The sequence below is a fragment of the Aythya fuligula genome, chromosome 14 (genome assembly GCF_009819795.1).
Source record: "Aythya fuligula isolate bAytFul2 chromosome 14, bAytFul2.pri, whole genome shotgun sequence".
In the NCBI taxonomy this organism is placed as follows: Eukaryota; Metazoa; Chordata; class Aves; order Anseriformes; family Anatidae; genus Aythya; species Aythya fuligula.
The window spans coordinates 7,567,233-7,587,278 of record NC_045572.1 but is presented as its reverse complement, the minus strand read 5'-3'; the positions used below and the strand labels follow the sequence as shown (position 1 = coordinate 7,587,278).

The 20,046-nt window shown below is 52.7% G+C and overlaps 1 protein-coding gene across 2 annotated transcripts in view; it reads left to right on the top strand.

Annotated features, from left to right (window-relative positions):
• PCDH1 (protocadherin 1) overlaps positions 1-20,046 on the top strand; it is a 46,059-nt gene that overhangs the window by 11,596 nt on the left and 14,417 nt on the right. For both annotated transcript variants that reach the window (XM_032196788.1, XM_032196789.1), the window contains exon 4: positions 10,698-10,917. In XM_032196788.1, coding sequence (XP_032052679.1) covers positions 10,698-10,917 — 220 coding nt within the window. The remainder of the gene's footprint in view (positions 1-10,697; positions 10,918-20,046) is intronic.

Below are 20,046 nucleotides of genomic sequence, written 5' to 3'. Positions count from 1 at the left end.
AAATTGTCTTGTTGTAGAATTTCGCTTAGAGTCTCCATAAATTGCAGGTTTAGGTGTTGGCAGATGTTTGGGAAAGTCTCCTGCCGTCCTGGGTCAGTGGATTTTCTCAAGGTCGCTCACGTGGAATGAGCTGATAAATGGATCCAGCGCCGAGCTGCAGATGGAGCAGAGGGTTCAGGGGGGACCTGCCCTGTTTTCTCCTGCTCCGGAAAGATTTCCCAGTCTGCAAATCAGCTCCTGCTCCCCACATCATTTGGGGCTGGTGCAGGTTCAGCGCGGTTGTGGGCACTGGGGATGTGGGGCAGGGGACCCTGAGCATCTGTGGGGAGTGCAAAAGGGGCGAGGAGTGGGGCAGGTTGGGGTGCTCACAGCCTGTACCCCCTGCCCACGGGCTGTGATGCCAATGGGGCGCAGCCTTCATTGCCTGCAGGAGGAGGTGGCACGGGGGCAGGAACCAGGCTGTCCCAGGAGGAGGTGGCAGGGGGTTGCATGCAGGCTGTACGACACGGAGAGGTGACAGTGGGGCGTACGGAGCACGGCGACTCCTCGGTGTGCATCCAAGGGGGCCGTGGTGCTGACCTGGTGCTGACCCTGACCGTCCTCGTCCCGCTGGGGAGAGCATCGGGTTTCTTCTGATTGAGGCCCCTGGCCCTGCTGCCACTGGGGACCTCACCCTTGGCTCCTCTGATGGCTTGCAAAGAATAACTTTAATCTCTTCCTCTGCATGGAGCCCCTGTATCCTGCGCTCTCCTCACCGTTGCTGCACGCCGGGCGGCCTGGGGGGCTCGCAGCTCCCCGGATGCCCCAGCTGCAGCCGGTTCCTCCTTCCCACCCTGCTGAGCCAGGTGCTGGCCTGCTCCCCTCTTCCCTTTGCTTCTCAGTCCTGTCCCCCTCACCCCCCTGCTCTCACATTTATGCCCAGTTCCTCTCCCCGTCCCTCTTCCTCCAGCTCTCACATTTACGCCTGCCCCCTCCTTCTTTCTCCCCTGCTCTCTCCCCCTTCCTCCTGCTCCCCCCAGGCAGCCATCTCCCCTTTCCCGGTTGCTTTCCCCTCCCCAAACCCCGAGGGATGCTGAGCCCTGCTGAGTCCCTGCTGGCTCCGGCGGGTCCCCAGCGCGATGAAAGCGCTGGCTGTGGCCAAGGCGCACTGATTGATATTCCCGGCACCGCTCTGCCCGCTCGGCCGGGCTCTCAGCTGCAGTGCTGCTCCCGGACCCGCCTGGAGCAGGGCCCAAGCCTGCAGCCTGTTTAATCAGGCACCCCGATTGGGGCGGGGGGAGAGATTTCTGCAACGCCAGCATGTGTTCCTGGGCATTTTCCCATCCCTCTGCAAGGGGGGGAGAAGCGAGGATGCATCTTTGGGGTGGGATGCAGCAGCAGGAGCAGAAGGAAGGGTGTGGAGGGTGGGGTGAGGACATGGCTGGGACATTTTGGGAGGGGACGGAGTGGAGGCTGGGGTAATGCGAGGGTTGGCGATGTAGGGCAGGATGGGGTGGGGTGGATGGGGAAGGTGCATGGAGCAAAGCAGGCAGCTGTGGGTGGGGAGGGCAGCCCCACGGCAGCACGGGGCAGCAGTGGTGAGGTGACCACTGGGTGCTCGTGTCCGCCCCGAGGCACAGAGAGCAGGAGCTGCCCTTCATGGCTGGTGAGCTCCTGGGCACTTGGGGGCCCTGTGCGGCCCCAGCAAACCCCTCTTTTTTGTTCTTTTGAAAGACAGCTCCGGACCTGAGCCCTCAGGCAAGCCCAAAGAGCTTTCCTCCCTCCCCACCTTCCATGCCCACACACACCGGCCATGCCCATGAATCCCAGGCTCGGCCCCTCTCCGGGCAGAGCAGCATTCCTGCCCCATGCCCTGCCAGCCAAGCCCTCCCAGCTGTGCTTGCACAACCCCAGTGCTGCTCCTGGGAGGCACCAAGGTGGTTGGCAATTGCTCCAGACAGGACTTCCCACGGCCCCCCTCTCCCAAGATGCAGGAGCTGTCCTTGGCCAGGATGCTTTGACTTTGGCTGGGGCAGGGCAGGGTTGAGCTCAGTGGGGTTTGTGCTCTCTGTTTCCCCCCCCAAACGGGGCTGCAGGCCCTCAGCTTCTTCTTGTCACCTCGAGCTGTGGTGTCCATCAGGCCCTCCTGGTGTCACCTCTGCGAGCCAGCTTCAGGCCCCTCAGCCCCCTGCCCCCACCAGCGGGTTTCCCATTGACCCCATCTCCAATTTTCTGGAGGGTTTGGGAGGTCTCAGTCTTCACCCTGGAGGCCCTTGAGAAAGAAAACTCTCCAAGATCCCTCAAAAACTCCCAGTTATTTTACACCAATGGCATCTACGGTGGGCAGTCCTTTGGATGCTCGCAGGATACGGGGTGGGGGAGAGCAGTGACCTACATGAGGGCAGGGCAAAGCCCACAGAGCAACCCCTATCTTACAGCCAGCTTCAGCCATGCCCCAAGGATCCTGCCCGGAGACCACAAAAGGTGCCCCCCGTTAGCAAAACCCCCTTCTGAGCCTCTCCTTGCCAGCACGGTGCCTGCTCTGCCATCAAGGCACGGCACCGCGCACCTCGGCAGGATTCATCAAAGCCATCTTTAGGGCCATCATTTTGGGAGGGCAGCAATTCGCCACCTCTCCCACAGGACTGATCCTGCTCCATCGCAACCAAGCCGGAGCAGCGTGCCCTGATTCGGCTCCTCGGAGAGATCTCTGAAGGCCCAAGCAACCTGAAAGCCTGGAGCTATTTTGCTCCCACATGGCCTGGTTTTCACATGCTCCCAACTCCCCCGTGCTCTTGAGCATCTGCAAAGCTGCTGCCAGGGAGGATCTGACAGATATCAGTCCCTGCTGCGGGGGTATGGCTTGTCTGAACTCAGACTGCAATCCTGCTTTAAACATCTTGCTAATATGATGTCTGATGTTCCCTTACACTAATCTGTTAATCTTTCTGCTTTTTCATCAAATGTGCTCAAGCCCACTAGAAGGGAAATCAGTATTTCAGATGTCTGAAGAGCCCTTCTTTGTTGTTCAAGGCTGGGTGAGACCTTTCAGGGTGTTGTAACACTGATTCAAGGTGCCTGGAGGGGCTCAGGCTGCTTTTCCCTGGGATTTCAAGAAGATGACAGTTTATTAGGGAACATCTCTTGCACAGAGAGCAGAGCTCAGGAACCTTTAGTGTCCAGGAATTTTTTTAAGAGCCACAATCTGCAAGGTCTGGACCAGGACCTGACAGGATTTGAGAACTGGATCGGGGATTAAATTAAGGACAGCAGATCTGCAATACCATTAGGGTGTAGCTGGGATGTTTCTGACTCTCTTGCTCATCTGGGAAGATTGTTGTATAAGTGGGCTCTGCACAGGAAAGACGTGAAGCAGAAGCCGGTCCTCTGAGATGTGCTCCACAGCCTGCATCCTTCCACTCACTGCTCTTTAGAACTGCGGTTTTACAGGGGAATGGAGAGGGGCAGGCACTTGGGACATCCTCAGGGGGCAAAAAGGACCCTGAAGTTGTGGCCTACAAGAGCCTCATGCTGAGAGATCCTGACACTGGGCGAGACACGTGCATTTCACAAGTGTCCTCGCCCAGCTGGCTCCCTTTGGTGTGACTCCCCTTGCTCTTCTTGCCTGTCATGCCAGAGACAACATTGCAACAGGCTTTGCACCTTCCACCTTCCCTCTTCAGTGGCCTCCCTCAAAATTCCTGCTTATAATGGGCAGTCAAACCTCTCTTGTCCAACCACACCTTCATTTTTCATGCTGGGAACCAGCTCGGGCCTTAGACACAATGCTGGGCAGGATTCTGATTGCTGTCAGGTACACGTGGGTGCAGCTCACAACCCAGGGCATGACAAGGGCGCTTCCCTTCTGCCCACACTTTTTTGGGTGCAGCCTCCCTTCTGCCTGGATCCCTCCAAGGCTCCTCCTGGTCCCTGCCCCACAGCCCTCCTCCAAGCCAAAACACCTCCCTGCTCATCCATACGTATCCCATGGTAGCAAGAGATGCCAGATATAAGGGGACCAAAGCTTGTCCATGTTGCTTGTCTCACCTTTTTGACCACTCCAAATGAGGGCAATAGCTCTTATCCAACCCAGAATTGTCACCAGGCGAGCTTGGTTGCAGAGCACCGACCTCAGGGCTCTGCTGAGGTCCAGAGCTGCAGGGCACAGGCTCGTGGATCAGACACGATTCCTCGAACAACCAGGAGAAGCTTCTGCCCTTTGCCGATGGAAACAGAGTTGGTTAGGAAACAGGCTTGACATCAGGGAGAATTTTACACTTCAAAACAAACCAGAAAGAATTGATAATCATTTTGGATGAAATCAGTCAACAGAAAATAGATAGGTAGGTATATAGACAGATGGATATAGAGAGGAGTAGATAGAAAGATAGATAGTGAGATAGATAGATATAGATAGATAGATTTCCTCATAATTTATAGAGGCAAAATTTCTGGCTGACTTTTTCATTTAATTTTGTAACGAGTACTAGGTTTGAATTCTGAAGTGAAAATTACCTTTGCAAGAACATCATTTTTTTTTTCCTATTTACACTCTCCTTGCCCTGGCTTTGAAACGAGAAGCCCATTTGCAAGAAGATCTGATTTCAGCAAATTGTCGTGTTCTCCAAGCAGAGTCTTCTGCTGAAGCATCCCTGGTTCTCTCTTTAAGAGGCCTGAGTCTACTGCTGGGGACCCCCTGCTCTCCCCAGAGCCCTCCGTGCTATCTGTCAGCTCCACTGGGTGCAACTGGGAGCTAGATTAGCTCATTATTTTCCCAGCATTATTTTCCCACTCGGCAGCTGTTGGATTCCTTGAGGGCTTTGTTCAAGTGTTTCTCCCAGTCCTGGAACCTTTTGCTCCCTGGGATCTTCAGATGGTTGTAATGCGATGATGAGACCTCCTCCTGTGTCCCGAGCGATTTCTGCTCTGTACCAACCATCTACAGAATGTCTCTATTATCAGCTTGAAGGTGATAGGCATTTCAGGACACCATGGTCAGTACAATTTAGACATTATCCCATAAAGATTATGACCCCTTTAGATTTTATGATTCACCCTTCAGATGATTTATTTCCATATTTTCCTTTCCAGTCCTCATTTCAAACAAAGAAAAGCCAAATTGCACATCCTTGATGGGCTTGGAGCTCTGATAGGCTGAGAGGTTAGGCAATCTCTGTCCCGAGGCTGTCTAAATGGGTTTCTAATTGCGTTAGATCTTGCTATGAGTTAGATAAATTCGATCTGACCAGGCAGGTTGGCACCGGGCTTTGGCGGCTTCTTTGAGCAGCATGCAAATTTTGGGAGGCTTCAGGGCACCTATGCAGAGTCAGCCCACATTTCACCCAGACTTATTCATTAAATAGCACCTCGGGATCTGATGTCCATTTCAGGACGGCTGTTCTGCCATCATTATTTCAGCAGGACTGGTAACACCTCTCCTCCGAATGCAAGGTCAGCACTCGCTAATTGCCAGAAACGGAAGCCATGCAAGCAGTCACGCAGAAGAGCGAGCAGGTGCTTCTCAAATAATGCCTGCTTTTGGGAAGAGCAATCTGCGTGGGGTCCTCTGCGTCTTCCCTGCAGTTGTGGGTTCCTTCTGTGGCCTCCTCTGTCCACAGCCAAGGAGTTAGAAGGTTGTTGGGAAAAAACTCTCTTCAGACACAGGGAAAGGGGTGGGCACGAGGAGCAGAGCAGAGCCACCAGCCAAAACCTCATGGACTTTGGGGGGACCAGAGCTGGCGGCCCCATTGCTAACGTGCCTTGTGCAACCACGGTAGATGTGGCAGAGGTGGCCCCAGCAAACCGCCCTCAGGGAGGCCAAACGGGTAGATCAGGAAGGGGAAGGGCTGTCCGCCCCGTGCAGAACACCAGCAGGCACACCCGCAGCTGCTCGGACGAGCTGTAAAGCACTCAGCTACTGATGGCCACGAGCTGAGCTTGGGTCCTCTTTCCTCACACCAGAGCCTGGCCCCGAACTGTTCCTGGCAATTCTGGTCCTGCTTTCCTAGACCCTCTGGATTTGGTTTCCATATTCCCCTCAGCATCCTGCTCCAGAGCCTGCGTTGCATTACCGTGGAGCTTCCAGGCACAATGCTAACAAATAAAATAATTCCCGCATGCAGCAAAGCCCCTGTATGCAAAAAGTCAGAGCTCTGTGGTTTTGGGCAGGGTCCCGGTGCTTATCTTCTTATTTTTTACTGTAACCAGGGACGTCGCAGAGCTCCAGGTTGCTTTTAAAGGAGAGAGGAGGTTCGTGAATTAATCTGAAGTTGGCTAACTCCTGGGCCACAATGGCTCCCTTGTCACTTATTTTTATATTCTGGGCATCGGGTCTGACATTGCCTTTCACTCGCAGCCCTGTGAGTTGCTGCATTGTGGCGGTGGCCGGGGAAGCAAGCTCCTTTGGCAGCGGGCTGAGAGGCCGGGGAGGCTGAGAAGCTGGGGAGGCGCAGGAATGGGTGGAGGCTGCCGGACCAGCCTCGGTCCCGCTGGCGGGGCAGCAGCAAAGGGGTTAACAATTTTGACGTTTCCGCAGCTCTGGCATTAATCCACGCCTGCACAGCTCCAGTCGGCAGGAAAAGGGCGCCTGGGGCAGGTTTTAAGGTTCCTTTTGTGCAAATTGGGATTTCTGGGATTTCTGGGTCCGTGCCACAGCACACGGGAGGCGTGGTGTGATGGGGCGATACACACATTTGGGGCACAGCATGGCCCAACCCTGCTCCCTCGTATCCTGTTGCCCCTGGTTTGCAAGCAGAATCTGCTTGGTGCATGCCCTGCTGCGAGCTGGGGATGTTTGCAATGAAGCCGAGAGGAGGTGGGGAGCAGAGGGGGTCTCCTGGGTCCCCTCCAGCAGCCGTGGTCTGTCCTGGGGACCCTCATGATGGAGAAATGTATGAAGAAGCCCCATGGTGGGGCTGTACGAGGGGGTTGTTGCTGCAGGATGCCGTGGGGGCTGTTCTAGAGCAGTAGCAAAGTGGAGGCAGCAGTTAGAAACGGAAAAGCAATAAATACCAGCAAACAAAGGGGAGGGGGAAGCATATAACAATTAGTAGAAATTAGTAGTTTTGGAGTGTAAAAAAATGACAGGGAAAGCCAAAAAACATTGGGGGAAAATCAATTTTGACAAGCTGAACACAATAAGGAGCACTTTAAAAATGCACTAGGAGGAGGCAGCACCAGCAATTGTCATTTCCAAATGGAGACAGCAAAATTGTTAATTATGTAGAAAAATGCAAAAGTATTCAGTAAGTAGTTCTAGTAATTTGGACCGAGACGGAACAAGGCAGGATGCGGTACCTGCCAATGCGCTGATAGCCGAGAAAGACATCCAAAATACCGTCTTCTTGGAACAGCAAGAGTTGGAATAATGCCATGGGCCAGCTGGAGCGGCGAGGGGGCACTGGGTGCAACCACGCTGCCCGGGAAGGGCTGGGTTAACAGCCCCGGCGGGGGACTTGGTGATGGAAACAGAGCTGACGCCAGTCAGCACCGTGTGATGGGAAAGGATGCCGGGCAGCGTCCTTGCATGCTGGGTCCGGCTCCTGAGCCTCTCTCCTTGGGCATCTGCTCCTGGCCACCGCGAGGAGCAGGATCCGTGCCAGATGTGCTGGCGGGGCTGCAGCGGCAGGGCTCCAGCAGGGAGCTTCGCGCTCATGCACGATTACAGCGTGCAGCTGATCGCCCCGGAGTTTGATGAAGACGCTGAGTTGATAATGCTTTATGTTATTATTATTATTATTTTGAATTAACACTATTCATTAAATGTGAGGCATTGTCAGCTAGATGAAGATCTGGTTTATCAGCAGCTTTGAGGAGAATAGCAGGCGCTGGCTGGGAGTCCTGGTGGAACCAGGTTCTCCTGGAGGAGCTCTTCGGCAGCACGACGGTGCCCGCTGCCATTCAATGTTGCAATCAACGATCTGGAAATAAATATAAAATCACCGCTGATAAAATTTGCAGCTGACATGGAGATTGGTGGAGTGGGAGATCATGATGAGGATAGAGCAGTCATGCAGAGCGATCCAGATTGCTTGGTAAACTGGGCCCATTTAAACAAAGTGCATTTTAACGCAGCCAAATGCAAAGCTGTATGTTGAGAAACAGGGAATGCTGCTGCGTATCCTGGAAAGCAGCAGCTCTAAAATGAATTAAGGGTCACACAGCATGAGGAGCTCAGAATGGACCAAAGGGCTAACGTTGCCCTCGGGGAAAGATACCGAGAGGTGGGAGCAGAAGGAAAGCTCTGTTGAGGTGGTCTCCCTGTTATAGGGATCACCCCGATGAACAAGCCAGGATGTGGGCCACAGAATGGACTTGCTGGCTCAAAAACTGCCTTGCAGGTTGAGGCTTATGGAAGCCAGTTTGTTTAACTTCACAGCAGAAGATCGAGGGGTGCCTTGGTTGCCCTGCACAAGCAGCTTCTTGTGCAGAGAACGCTGCTGGCTGAAAGGCTCTTTAACCTCGCAGAGAAGGGTCAGACAAAACCCAATTTCTGCAAGCCTGTGCCAGACAAACGGAGCCAGTGTCTTTCCACGACTCCAGAACAAGGCTCTCCGGGCAGGGAGCTTCAGCCAGACACAAGCTGCTATTATTTTGGAAGCGCACTGGTCACAGCACGGTGGGGCCCGGAGCCCGGCTGTGCCACGCAGCGAGGAGCAGAGCCCGTGCAGGGCCTCTAGGCAGGGTCCAGCCTCCGCAAGAGGTGTCCTGCAGGTAGAAGCAATCCTCCTTGGTAGGAGGCCTACTTAGCTGGGGCTACGCAGGCTGTTTGTTTGCTTTACTGCAGGCAACCCACGGAGCCCTCGTGGATTGTCTGGGGCTCCATGGCACAGCCCAGCGGCACAGACAGGTCCCTGGGTGACCTCAAGACAAACATCCTGCTTGTGCATCCCGATATAGACACATTTTTTGTGAGGCTTTGACGCTGCTGATGGATCGTCGACCCATGATCTGCTGTAACCCCCAATCCTTCAGCTAGCCTGCTGCTTCTGTGGTGATTATTTTTCCCAAGTGTGCAAATGTGACAGATATATTCCACATCTGTCATCCGAGCAGTTAATGAAAATACAGGCTTGCAATGGACTCGGGACACAACCCGAAGAATTTCATTTGATACATCGTCCCAGCTGAAAGACCTGTCTTCAGTAATTACTTTCTGAGTACGACTTTCTAAATGCTTTGCATCCACCCTGCAGCGAAATGCACTATATTACCAAGGCAGAGAAGTACTATGCTGCACCTACACTATTTTCCTGCATTACTTATGAGAATATCATCTAAAATAGTGTCAGAAAACTTCCTAAAGCCAAGACATAACATTTACTGCTCCTCCTCCATCCACGAGGCCTGATGTCTTTTCAAAGGAAGAAGTTCAATGCCTTGACATGTTTGTTTGTGACAAACCTACAGTGGCTGTTACTCATTTCCTTGTTATCTTGTAGGTACTTACAAAGAGTTCTTTTATCTGTTTCAGTATTTTTCCAGGAACTGAAATTAAGCTAACTGTTTTATAATTCTCCAGCTCTTCTTTTTTCTCATCTTTATAGACAGGCGCTATTTTAGCTCTCTTCCACTCTTCTGGAGCCTCCCTCATTTTCTACAAATCCTTAGGAAAAAAAAAAAAAAAAAGTTAAAAAAAAAAAAAAAAAAAAAGGAAAAAGAAAAAAACAAAAAAAAAGCCCTAACAGCTCTGAAGTTACTTAAATCAGGTCTCTAAGCACCTGGGGTGAATTTAATCAGGCCCAACCAACCTAAAAGCAGCTAGCTCATTTAAATGCTCCCTGTGTGTTCCTTCCCTTGGTTAGGTTTGATTCCTTCCCCTTCCTCGTTGGTGCTAGCTGTGTGGGACGCCTGATTGCCACTCGATTTTAGTAAAGGCTGCAGCAGAAAAGGTATTTAGCCTAAATCGTGCTGTCTTTCAGCGTGTTGGCTCCTCTGCCTCCCCACCACGTTCCGGTCCCGTCGAGCGGCTCCTTCCCATGTTGATTTTGTGTGTCATTCTCTCTCGGTGTTTGTGTTCTCATCATCCTGCTTTTGCCCTGTGAACTCGAGCTACCCTTTCTGCTCCTCGGTAATCATGACAAAGAGGGATTTTCTGGAAGGATTTGAGGAGGCTGATGATGCAGCTTAATGGCTGTTTGCAATGAGCTCCTCCCTAGCATGAGGCAAGGCTGGGGAGAGAGCAAGCGTGAAGTAGGGCTTTGAAATGTTTAACGAGCAGACAAAAGAAGCGATTGTGACCCTTGATGGGAGAGTGTTGCAATGAGAGATGGCAGAGGCTGGAAGGTGAGGAGGGTGTCACCGGGGGCCTTGTGCTGAGCACTGATCCCATTAGAGAGGCTCTCGGCAGAGGTGGGTCTCCGAGAGCATTAAGGGCGTGTGGGAGGTCTGCAGCAAGGTGAGGATGCCTGATGAGGGTGGGGTGGGGGCCAGCTGCCCACCCGGGGCCCTGTGCCAGCGGGGAGCCTGCCCTGAGCATGTCTGGGGACTTGGTGTCCTCCGTGGGTGGCAATGGAGGCTGGAGCTGGAGGAGATGCTGGGCTAAAGTGCACAGGGGGTGCTCCCAGCCAGGATGGAGCCTGCAGCCCTGGCAGGGGGCTGGTGCTGCTCCCTACTGCTGCCAGGAGCTCTGCCTCCGATTTGGGGTCAGAACTGCCGACCTCTCACCCTGTATCATTGCCTGCTGCCTGGCTGACACATCGGCTTATCTCTTCCTCCAGTTACCTCATCGCCGAGTGACGTTCTCTGCGGCCAGCCAGGCCCAGGACCTGCAGGACCCCTCCCAGCACAGCTACTACGACAGCGGGCTGGAGGAGTCGGAGACCCCGAGCAGCAAATCATCATCGGGACCCCGCATCGGGCCGCTGGCCCTGCCCGAGGACCACTACGAGCGCACCACGCCTGACGGCAGCATTGGGGAGATGGAGCACCCCGAGAACGGTAGGTGCTGGCGGCACGTGGCTCTGCACCCTTCCTGGGGACCTCCTTCAGCCTCAATGCCTTGAGGTCTGGGTCAGGACAGGCTTGCCCCGTGCAGTCTGGTGGGGCTGGGGGGCTGGAGCAGAGGCGAGGCTGAGAGCAAGGGAGCAGCAAGGATGCGGTGGGGTGGGGAGAGGGGTGAGGGCGAGGAGGCCTGGAGATGAAGGGGGGGAGACAAGGGCCTGGCACAATGTAGAGAGAGGGGTCCCAAAAGGCTGCTCTGAGATGGCAGCGAGGAGGCTGTAGCCCAGCCAGTGGTGAGGTTGCAGCTGGGGGTCCTGTGGGTGCCAGCCCCCATGGCAAAGTAGAGGACAGGGGACGCCCTGCAGCTCCAAGCCCCCAGGGAGCAGAGGGAGAGGATGTTCAGTGGTGTAGGGGATGTATAGAGTGGAGGATACAAGAGCAGGGGTGGAAGAGCTGAGGGTGACATGTCCTGTCTTTGGAAGCCCTCGGGTCCCTCTGCAGCTGAGGACCCCCTGGCAGTGCCAGCAGCCTCACGGTGGGACAGCCGGCTTTCCCCTGCCCTGGCACAGCTTTGCCCCCGGTTCTGCTCCTTGTGCTGCCTCTGTGCTGCCTGCCTGGCTACCCTCAACCAGCCCACTCCCCGAGCTATCTTCTCTGGCCAGCTTAAGTTGCTTCCTTGGGCTTGGCTCTGGCTGTGCACATAACATCTACGTTCCTGTACCTGCTGCCTTTTGTGCTCTTGTACTGAGGGGGAGCTGGCAATTTCAAAGCAACCTCTGGGAGGGGAAGGAGAGGTAATGTGAAGGATCTTCCCAAAGTCTCCTACTTCTGGGAGTGTCCTTGACTTTGGGACAGGACTGGGAGTGTGTTCAGATAGTCTCAGAGTTGGAAATCTGCTGGGTCCCCTTCCTAAGGAATGTGGTGGGCCCAGAGCAATTTGTGGTCCTGAAGGTCTAGCAGAGCATCTGCCCCTTCTCCCCAGGTGAGTTCCTTGGGGGATGCTGGAATTCCTGTGCTGGGATCGTAGAAGCAATGCAAGATGGTGCCAGGTCTGGCAAGACTCCCAAATCCATGCGTTGCTCCAGCAATATGGGGCACCCTCCTGTCTAGGAGCGTGTTACAGACCCCTTTCTTCCCTAAAGTACCAGCCAGTCTGCTGGGAAGAGCAGTGTGGAGACTCTTCTGGAGCCCTGCTGCAGGACAGTGGTAGCGGGCTCCTCAGGTGTCCTTGGGTACCAGCCATGTGCATGCGGGAGGCTGAAGGCAGGCGTGCAGGGAGCTGCAGGTGGCTGCCCCGATGGGTGTAGGAGGAGTGGTGGTGGCTGTGGGGCTGGGAGAGGAAGGCTGGAGCCTTTGAAGGGGAAGGGTGACCTGGAAAAGATGAGGGAGGCGCAAGGTGAGAGAGGAGAACCTGGAGGGGCTGTGGCAGAAGACAGGGTGGGCACTCTGTAGTCCCTGCAGTGTTTGGTGCCTCCCTGAGGGGATGGCATGGGTATAATGGACCTGTGGGTGTTCAGAGGACAGGAGTCACCATACCTCAGCACGAACAAAGTCAGGCAGGACAGAGGTGTGCACAGGCTCCTAGGGACGCCCCCAGCCTGTTCTGCTCCCTGCATGTTGGCTGCTCCGGTGCTGCCAGCAGCCGTCCTGCCCTCCACAAACCCTGCTCCACGCAGAGGCCATGGTAGGGCACGGCTCTGGGGATTAACCTTGTAGTCCTGGTGCACTGCAGATAATCTGGCAGAGGCAGTTCAGTGACTGTGAGGGGCTGGGGTCAGGGCTGTGAGGGGAGCCTGGCGTTGGGCCGTGCTGTTTGGCCATCATGAGGTATCCATCATGTCGCGTTGGTTTGTTGGGGCTGTGTTTCACATGGCCTGCCCCAGACCTTGCTGTGACATTAAATTTGTCTCCTTTGCCTAGGGAAGGGTTAGACTGTGCCCCCCAGCAGCAGTGGTGTGGGACCATCATATCCCCATGGGGAGCATCTCACTGTGCTCCCGGAGCCACTCGAGCGGCAGCAGCCCCACCGGGGGGCCAGGCCCTGTTCTCGTGGTGCTGGGAAGACTAAGCTGCTCTTGACCTTATATTAAACCGAAGAGACTAATTGGATCCCACACACCCTATCTCGCGGCACGAGCTCAAGACTGACACGACTGTGCATTTTCTAGGCTTTCATCTAGTTATAAATATCCAACATAACAGGGCTTCCATTGCTTTCTCCAGGAGATTATCCCTGCAGCCGAACCAATCTGATAAGCAAGTATGCAAGGCTATTTATAGCTCTTCAACTGGAAGACAGATCCATGCCTCTTCTTTGTAGATGGTTCTTCACTTGATTAACACACAAATCAGTGTCCTCCTTTTTTGGACACCTTTTACTCTGCAGACTGCAGTAAAATGCTGTATTGCAGGGGCTGAGCCAGGTCCTTTTCAGGAGGAATTATGATGTTACTGATGGAGACTTCTCCAGTATCTTGGCACTGACGTGCCAGCTCCCCAGTCATCACTGGCATTTGTCATCCCTGCTATTTTATCTAGCTGCCCACTGCTTCCTCCCCTGCATTTTGCCACTCTGCCCACTCCTGTGAGGATGCTGGGCTCGGTCTCCCACGTGGCTACCAGTTGCCTTCCCTAAGGACAGCTGCTCCTGCTGCCTGGCTAAAGGGAGCCTTTGGTAAGGAGCCTGGGAGCGATTCTGTGCTGCAAAGGATCTGCCCCATCGTAGCACACACGGAGGCTGCATGGTGCAGGTGCTGTGCTCTCTCCTTTCTCCTGTGGTGGGAATTTGGTAAGACTGTAGGACCAAACTGCAATTTAGGAAGCATTACATGAAAGCTGTTAGGAGATGTGTACCCGAGGGCTGTTGCTCTCCATTCTGTGTGGTGTGGAGGTACCTGAGATGAAAACATAGTGGTTGAAGCATTTCTGAGTCATGTTCTTTAGCTCACAGAACAGGGGAAATGTTGAATTTGCTTTATCCCCATTATTTAAAGTGGGGACCCCATGCCACTCTTAATGCATGCCATTACAACCCCACACTGAATCTGTAATTAACAATCATCCTGTGAGCTTTTGCAATGCACTTAGTGCAGTAGTATCTGTACTTCACAGATGTTAATGAGCTGATCCTCACAGCTCCCCTTCCAGGAAAGGAACTCCATCATGGGTGGGGGATGATGCATAAAACGTTTATCTGCATTTCCTGGGAGGCTTGCTTGGGTTGCGTGCTCGGCCCCACTCCGAAGGCACCTCAGCTCAGCCCGGGTGAGTGAATTGAAACACCATTCCCAGAGCTTGGCTGCTGGGCTTAATAAGACCCTTTTGGTCTGGATTTCTTTCTTTTTTTTGTGAGAACGATTGGTGGGTTGATGGCAAAGGCAGGAGGAGCAGCTCGTCCAACCTGCCTGTGATGCAGGTCATACAGTTTGACCCTGCGACTTTGGCAGCGCGCCGTGGCTGAGCGGGAGCGCTGCTTTGAACAGATCCGGCTGTGACAGCAGGCTGGTGGCGAGCGTGTGAGAGCCCCGGTGAGCTATTCCAGCTGCGGGTCCTCTCTGCCCCCAATTTCACAAGCCTGTGCTTAAAATTCCACTTGAGCAGCTCTAGCTTCCATTTCTTTCCATTGAACCTGACAGTATCAGAAGATGCCTCACTTCATGCATGCTTGTAGATCACGTGCAAGCAAGTCAACATCTAAAGTTCTTTTTGATACACTCGAGCTGAGTGAAGTCTCTTTCTGCGAGCAGAGCCAAGGCAAGACGTTTTGGCAGCTGGGTCTCTCTTCCTTTCCTCCCACCCTTCCTCTGGTTCTTCCCAGCCACGGCCATCTGCTCACGATGCCACCGTGGCCCTGCAGCCCCATTCCTGGGCAGCAGCAACATCTGGCAGGGCTTGGATGTACGTGCTGCTTGCTGGCAGCCCTTCCAGGCAGCCTGGGGAGATTTTTCCTCCCTCTCCCCTTTGCTACATGTCTGATTGTAGCTCATGTCTTCCTTTCCATCGTATAATTTCTGTCTCCGCATGACCTCCCATTTTCCAACAACCTTTTATCAGTGTGGATGCAGCCAGATGATGGCCCACAGCTTCCCAGCACCACTGGGCGCAGACGTAATGTGGCTGCTGGTATTTATCCTCTTGCCTTTGAGCACAAACTGAGCTGCTTCTGGTGGTGCTGGGCTGTGTGTGCACCATCTACCCTGGTTGAGCACGGGTGGCTCAGGAGTGCCCTCCCCAGCCAAGGGCCCTGTCTCCACGCTCGTGGTGCTGAGATGTTTTTGCAGTGCTGGGCAGCTGCTCTCCCCCATCTTCTGCTTAGTTTCAGCCTGGTCATGAGCTTCTCTAAGTGTCTTGCAATTATTGTTGTTCTGTTCCTTCCAGCCAGCAGATGGGACAAAAAAAATTACTTTGTCTCCTCCAACACAGATCTGCCAGAATGAAGTCTCTAGATCTTAAAACCTATTCTTCTTTTTTGCATTATCTTTAAATGTCCCTTTTGTCTCGCAGAAAGTGTTCCAAGCACATGTTCAGTCTGCGGATTTTTTTTCAACCGTACCCTGCAGCATTTCTGCTTTGTTGCAGAGTGCTGAGGAATGCTTTTGACTGGGCTCCCTGCTTGGCTGTGGGATTCTAGCTGGCTCTGTGCTGCTCCCAGCCAAGCACCAGTGAGCCTGGCTAGGACATCTGGGGCGCTGAGACCCTTCTGTAGCAGGAGAGGTCTCACCTTGTTGGATGTGGGTGGGACAGAGTCAATGCTGCTGTTCCTAGAGCAAAGAAATTTGGTCTCTGGCTGGCACTGCATGCCTGTGTCTCCTCTGCTGGGCACCACAAGGTCACCTCTGACTGCTGGCTTGGGTCTGGCTGGTGCTTGGACTCTGTAGCTGAGACTTCTTGGGATTTAAGTTTTACCCATCTGCAGCGTCCTGCTTTTTAGCACTCACTAACATCAGGGCTGGAGCTGCCCATTGTAGGAGTTCCACTGTTACGAGTGGTTTCCAAGCCCTGCTTTTGTTTAGGGTGTGTGTTACGAAGGGCTCCCTATGACCATCTTCCACATCTCGTCTGCTTCTACAAATTATATCTGGGTTTCTCAGTGGTCCTCAGGTCTGCAGACATCTGCATTTCTTAATAAGAAATCATGAGCTTCTCTGCTTTCTTCACCTAATGTTGGTTCATCCCAAAAGATAGCGTCTGATTTTCCTAATAGCTCCTTAAGAGTGGTGTGGGAAAAGATTCTTATCGTGAGAGGCAATCTGAGAGATGGCTAATGGTCATGCATTACATCATCCTGGTTTCAACATGCCATTTCTGTCTGAGCTATTATTTCAAACTCGTTCTCACCCTATTTCTTCTTTTCCATATTTTCCAGCACCCTTGTCTGGGTAAAGCGTCTCTTGCGAAAGAGTCATTCAGGTCAGAGCAGCCGTGGCATGCCACACCACCCGTGTCACCTTCCTTAATTGTACCAAGGATCCCAGGGGGAACAGTACAGCTGTTTTTTCTTCCCCCGACTCAATAACAAATACATCGCTACCAGCTACAGAGAATGTCTTTAATCCTCTCAAGACCTTCTGAGGAGGATGCCACTTGCTTCAGAGGCTGTCCAAAATAGCTTTAATAATTTATTTGACATTCTCTTTTGTCTCACAGGATTATGTGGTAATGCACATGTAAGATTGTCCTGAAGTTCTCCAAAGATCCTTGGCAGATCCTGGACATCTCCAGAGGGGTTATTTGAAGGAGCCAAATTTCCCTGCTGGATTCTGATGACTTTTTTCACCCTTTCTGTCCCTGAACTGTGGCTGCAGCTTATGAAAAATCTGGGCAGGACAGTTGCTCTGAGTCAGTGCCCCAGAGACAAAAGCTTCATATTTCAGTAGGAAGGTGCCTTCTCTTGGAGAATATATCGGTCCCTGTGGCTGTGTGTGTGCCTCCTGCATTCAGAATGGGATTCCTGGGATTTCTGCTATTCTTTCCAGCCCTGTGCTGGGCTGTGGCATCTTCCATTCCCTCGTGCTCTCTGTGGGAGGACGATGGAAAATGTCATCTCCCTTCTCTTATGTCCTTTGCATTCTTCCTGCTCTGAACTTAACCAGGTGGAGCAAGTCCTGTCGTTTTTCTTAGATCTATTATTTCTTCCATTTGGAAGGATTTCAAAATTCTGTGTTATTAAACCAAAACAGATAAACAGGTAAGAGCAATTTTGGAGCCACCAGGCTCGGTCAGCTCCGCAGCGATTGCTGAGGCTTTTCAGAGAGGAGCCTACTGCAAATGGATGGGAGGAGACAGTTGTTATCTAGGACCTGTAAATGAGCTTATGCAGGGCAGAAGACTCCTGCTGTCCCAGACAAGGGAGGATTTCCCAGCCCACCAGGTGATGCCAAGTCCCTGCTCCAGGATAGGAATGCTTTCTTCCACCATGGCATCCCAGTGGGGCTGGCTCCCAGCTCTCACCTGCCCAGGCACATGCTCTGGCAGCTCTCTGGCATTTAAATAGGGAACTCTTCACCTGCACAGTGACGGCTGCAAGACGTGATGTAGGTTACAGCCACTCAGCCCACGCAGGGGTTAGGTTCTTTGCTATCGCCTGGCAATGGCTGCAAATGCCATAGTGTACCAGTCATCAGTAGCTATTCTTATCTGCACCATATCTAAGCACCCTTTCTTCAGTACCAAGTCTATTTGCCAAGTAATAGGTTGTCATCCACAAACTATTTGCAGGTTTAGGGCCAGGTCATTAAGCTTTGTTATTGGAAGAAGCTTAGAATCAAGTCTACAGTGGGGACAAAAGCGTGGGTCTATCCCCATCCCTGTATTGCTCCTCCAGAGAGGACGTGTCTCAGAATAAGGGGTAGGATGAAGCTCCTTCAGGCTCCTCGTTTGCATTTTCTGTAACACTTTGAAATACGCATTTGAACAGAGCTCGAGACCCATTGTCCTGTCTCTGTTCAGACAGGTGCTCTGGAGCAGTTGCAGATGGTCCATGTGACATCTACAGGAGATGGAGAGGCAGCCAGCAGCTGAGTTAGGCACATTTTGGTTGCCAAACCTGCTCACCACAGCCAGAACCCTGTGTGTTTTATTAGCAAAGGTGCCAAAACAGGCAGCTCCCCTCCTCTTGTCGCAGTTTGCCCATGCCTGTCCCCGTGCTGTGTCACGCCAGCACGGCTGTCCGGCCGGCTGCATGGCAAACTGGATGGGGGAGCGGAGCAGGTTGGTGTCCTGCTGGATTCCTTTCTGCTATTCTGGCTACTGTGGGGCTCCTTCAGGAGCTGAACTGGCAGGAAGCAGGACTTCTGGAGAGGGGCGGTGAGCAGCCAGGTGAGGTCGGAGCTCAGATTTAGAATACGTCTAAACTAGAATAAGCAATGGAGAGTAAAAGCAACAGACAACCAGGATCCCTCAGCAGTCCCAGACTATTTGTTGTTTTCAAAGAGCTGCTCCCTTAGAAAGCTCCTTTTGAAGTAATTTGACATGCCATTTCCAGCTCCTCTATGATCTAACTCGGTTATTTCCCCTTTATCTGCCTCCGAATGCACCTGAGCATCTCTATAAGCCTGCCTGCCTGCCAGCACCTCCTCCCATGTAAAGGGACCTGCATTAGTGTGGGATTTAAACTTAATGCCCGAGAAGCTTATGAACTCTCCTATTTGAGCTTCTTGAGGACTTCACACTGCATTTTTTTCTCATAAAAATAGCATGTGCCTGAGTTTGAAGGATCGGTCAGCTGTAGATCCCTCAAATGGAAAATCCCTCTTGTCGGCATGAGATAGAGGATAAGGGATTCATTCCTGTCCCCAGTGAAATCAACGTGAGCTTTGCTATTGAGACAGGTCAAATGTCAGTCTCAGTTGTTCGCTCTTCCCCAGGATTTTATCCTTTGTGCTCTCACTATCAATGAATCTCTCTTCCTGTCTCCTTCCCACAAGCTCTCATCCATCCTGATTTGAAGTCACCTCCATTAAGTGGTTGTAACGCTAGCTCTTTGCTTTACTTGCAGAGAGGACACTCCATAAATCTAACATTAGTCATGGCATCTGGCGAGAGCTACCAAGGATAGGCTGCTTTGACTCAGAGGTTATCTAACCGTATCGGCCCCTGCGTTTGCCTTTCCTCTAAGGAAGCCAAGGCTCCCTGGCAGGATCTAGGGCTCATTTCATGTGAGCTGATGCAGCCCTGCAGCCTGCTCGGGGCTGGGGCCCACGTGGCCATGTCCCTCTCCATCCCCTCTGCCTGCTCTCAGCAGCACGAGCTCCTACAAGCACCTGCAGCCCCTCGTGTGCTTTGCTTGTTTCGCTGCCTGTGCGTGTTTGCTGTGCCTGGGGATCGTGGGGCTGCGGGTATGGGGCTTCCCAGATAGCCTGCAGTGGGTGAGCCAGCAAAAGTGCCACGAGTCAGGAATAAAGCAGCTCAGCTGGCACATCCATGTGCCACGTTCAGGCTAGCTGCAGCCATTTACTTACTCAGGTTGTAAAAAGCAAAATGGGCTTTTGTGGATGGCTCTGATCCCTCTGCAGGGGAGAGGCTGGGAATGGGATGGGAGAGAAAAGCAGGATGCTGGGGCTGCATGGGCACGGGTGCACGAAAGCAGCAGCTCTCCATCAGTTATGTGACTGTGTCTGTTTTAAAATGCCCTTGCTCAGAAGTGAACAAGCAAGGAGGCAGCAAGAGGGGTAGGGTCTGATCTTTGCTCAGGGATGTGTCAGAACAGCATGTTGTGTTGTTTTATAGCTGCTGAGGAAAGAGAAGATGGAGTAGGGAACGTAAAATGACAGCAAGTGAGTAGACATGGTATTTGCCTGATGTATTTTGCTAGTAATTAGTATAACACCAATTAAACATAAGTCAACTTTTTTTTTCCCTTCAGTGGTATAAGTTATTGCTTGAAAATATGCCAGCTAAAACCAAGATATTAAACTTTGAGGGATATGGAGATCTCTGTTCCTTGAGGATCTCTAGATGAAATTACCCAGACAACAGGGATCTTGACAAAAGCAAGACTTATTATTATCTAGAAGGAAAATGAATAAAAGCAAAAGAAATTGTGTATTCCACGTCTAGCGTCTTGCTGCTCATTACACACACACAGGAAGGAGCACCCACAGAGATGCAGATACATCAGTGAGTGAA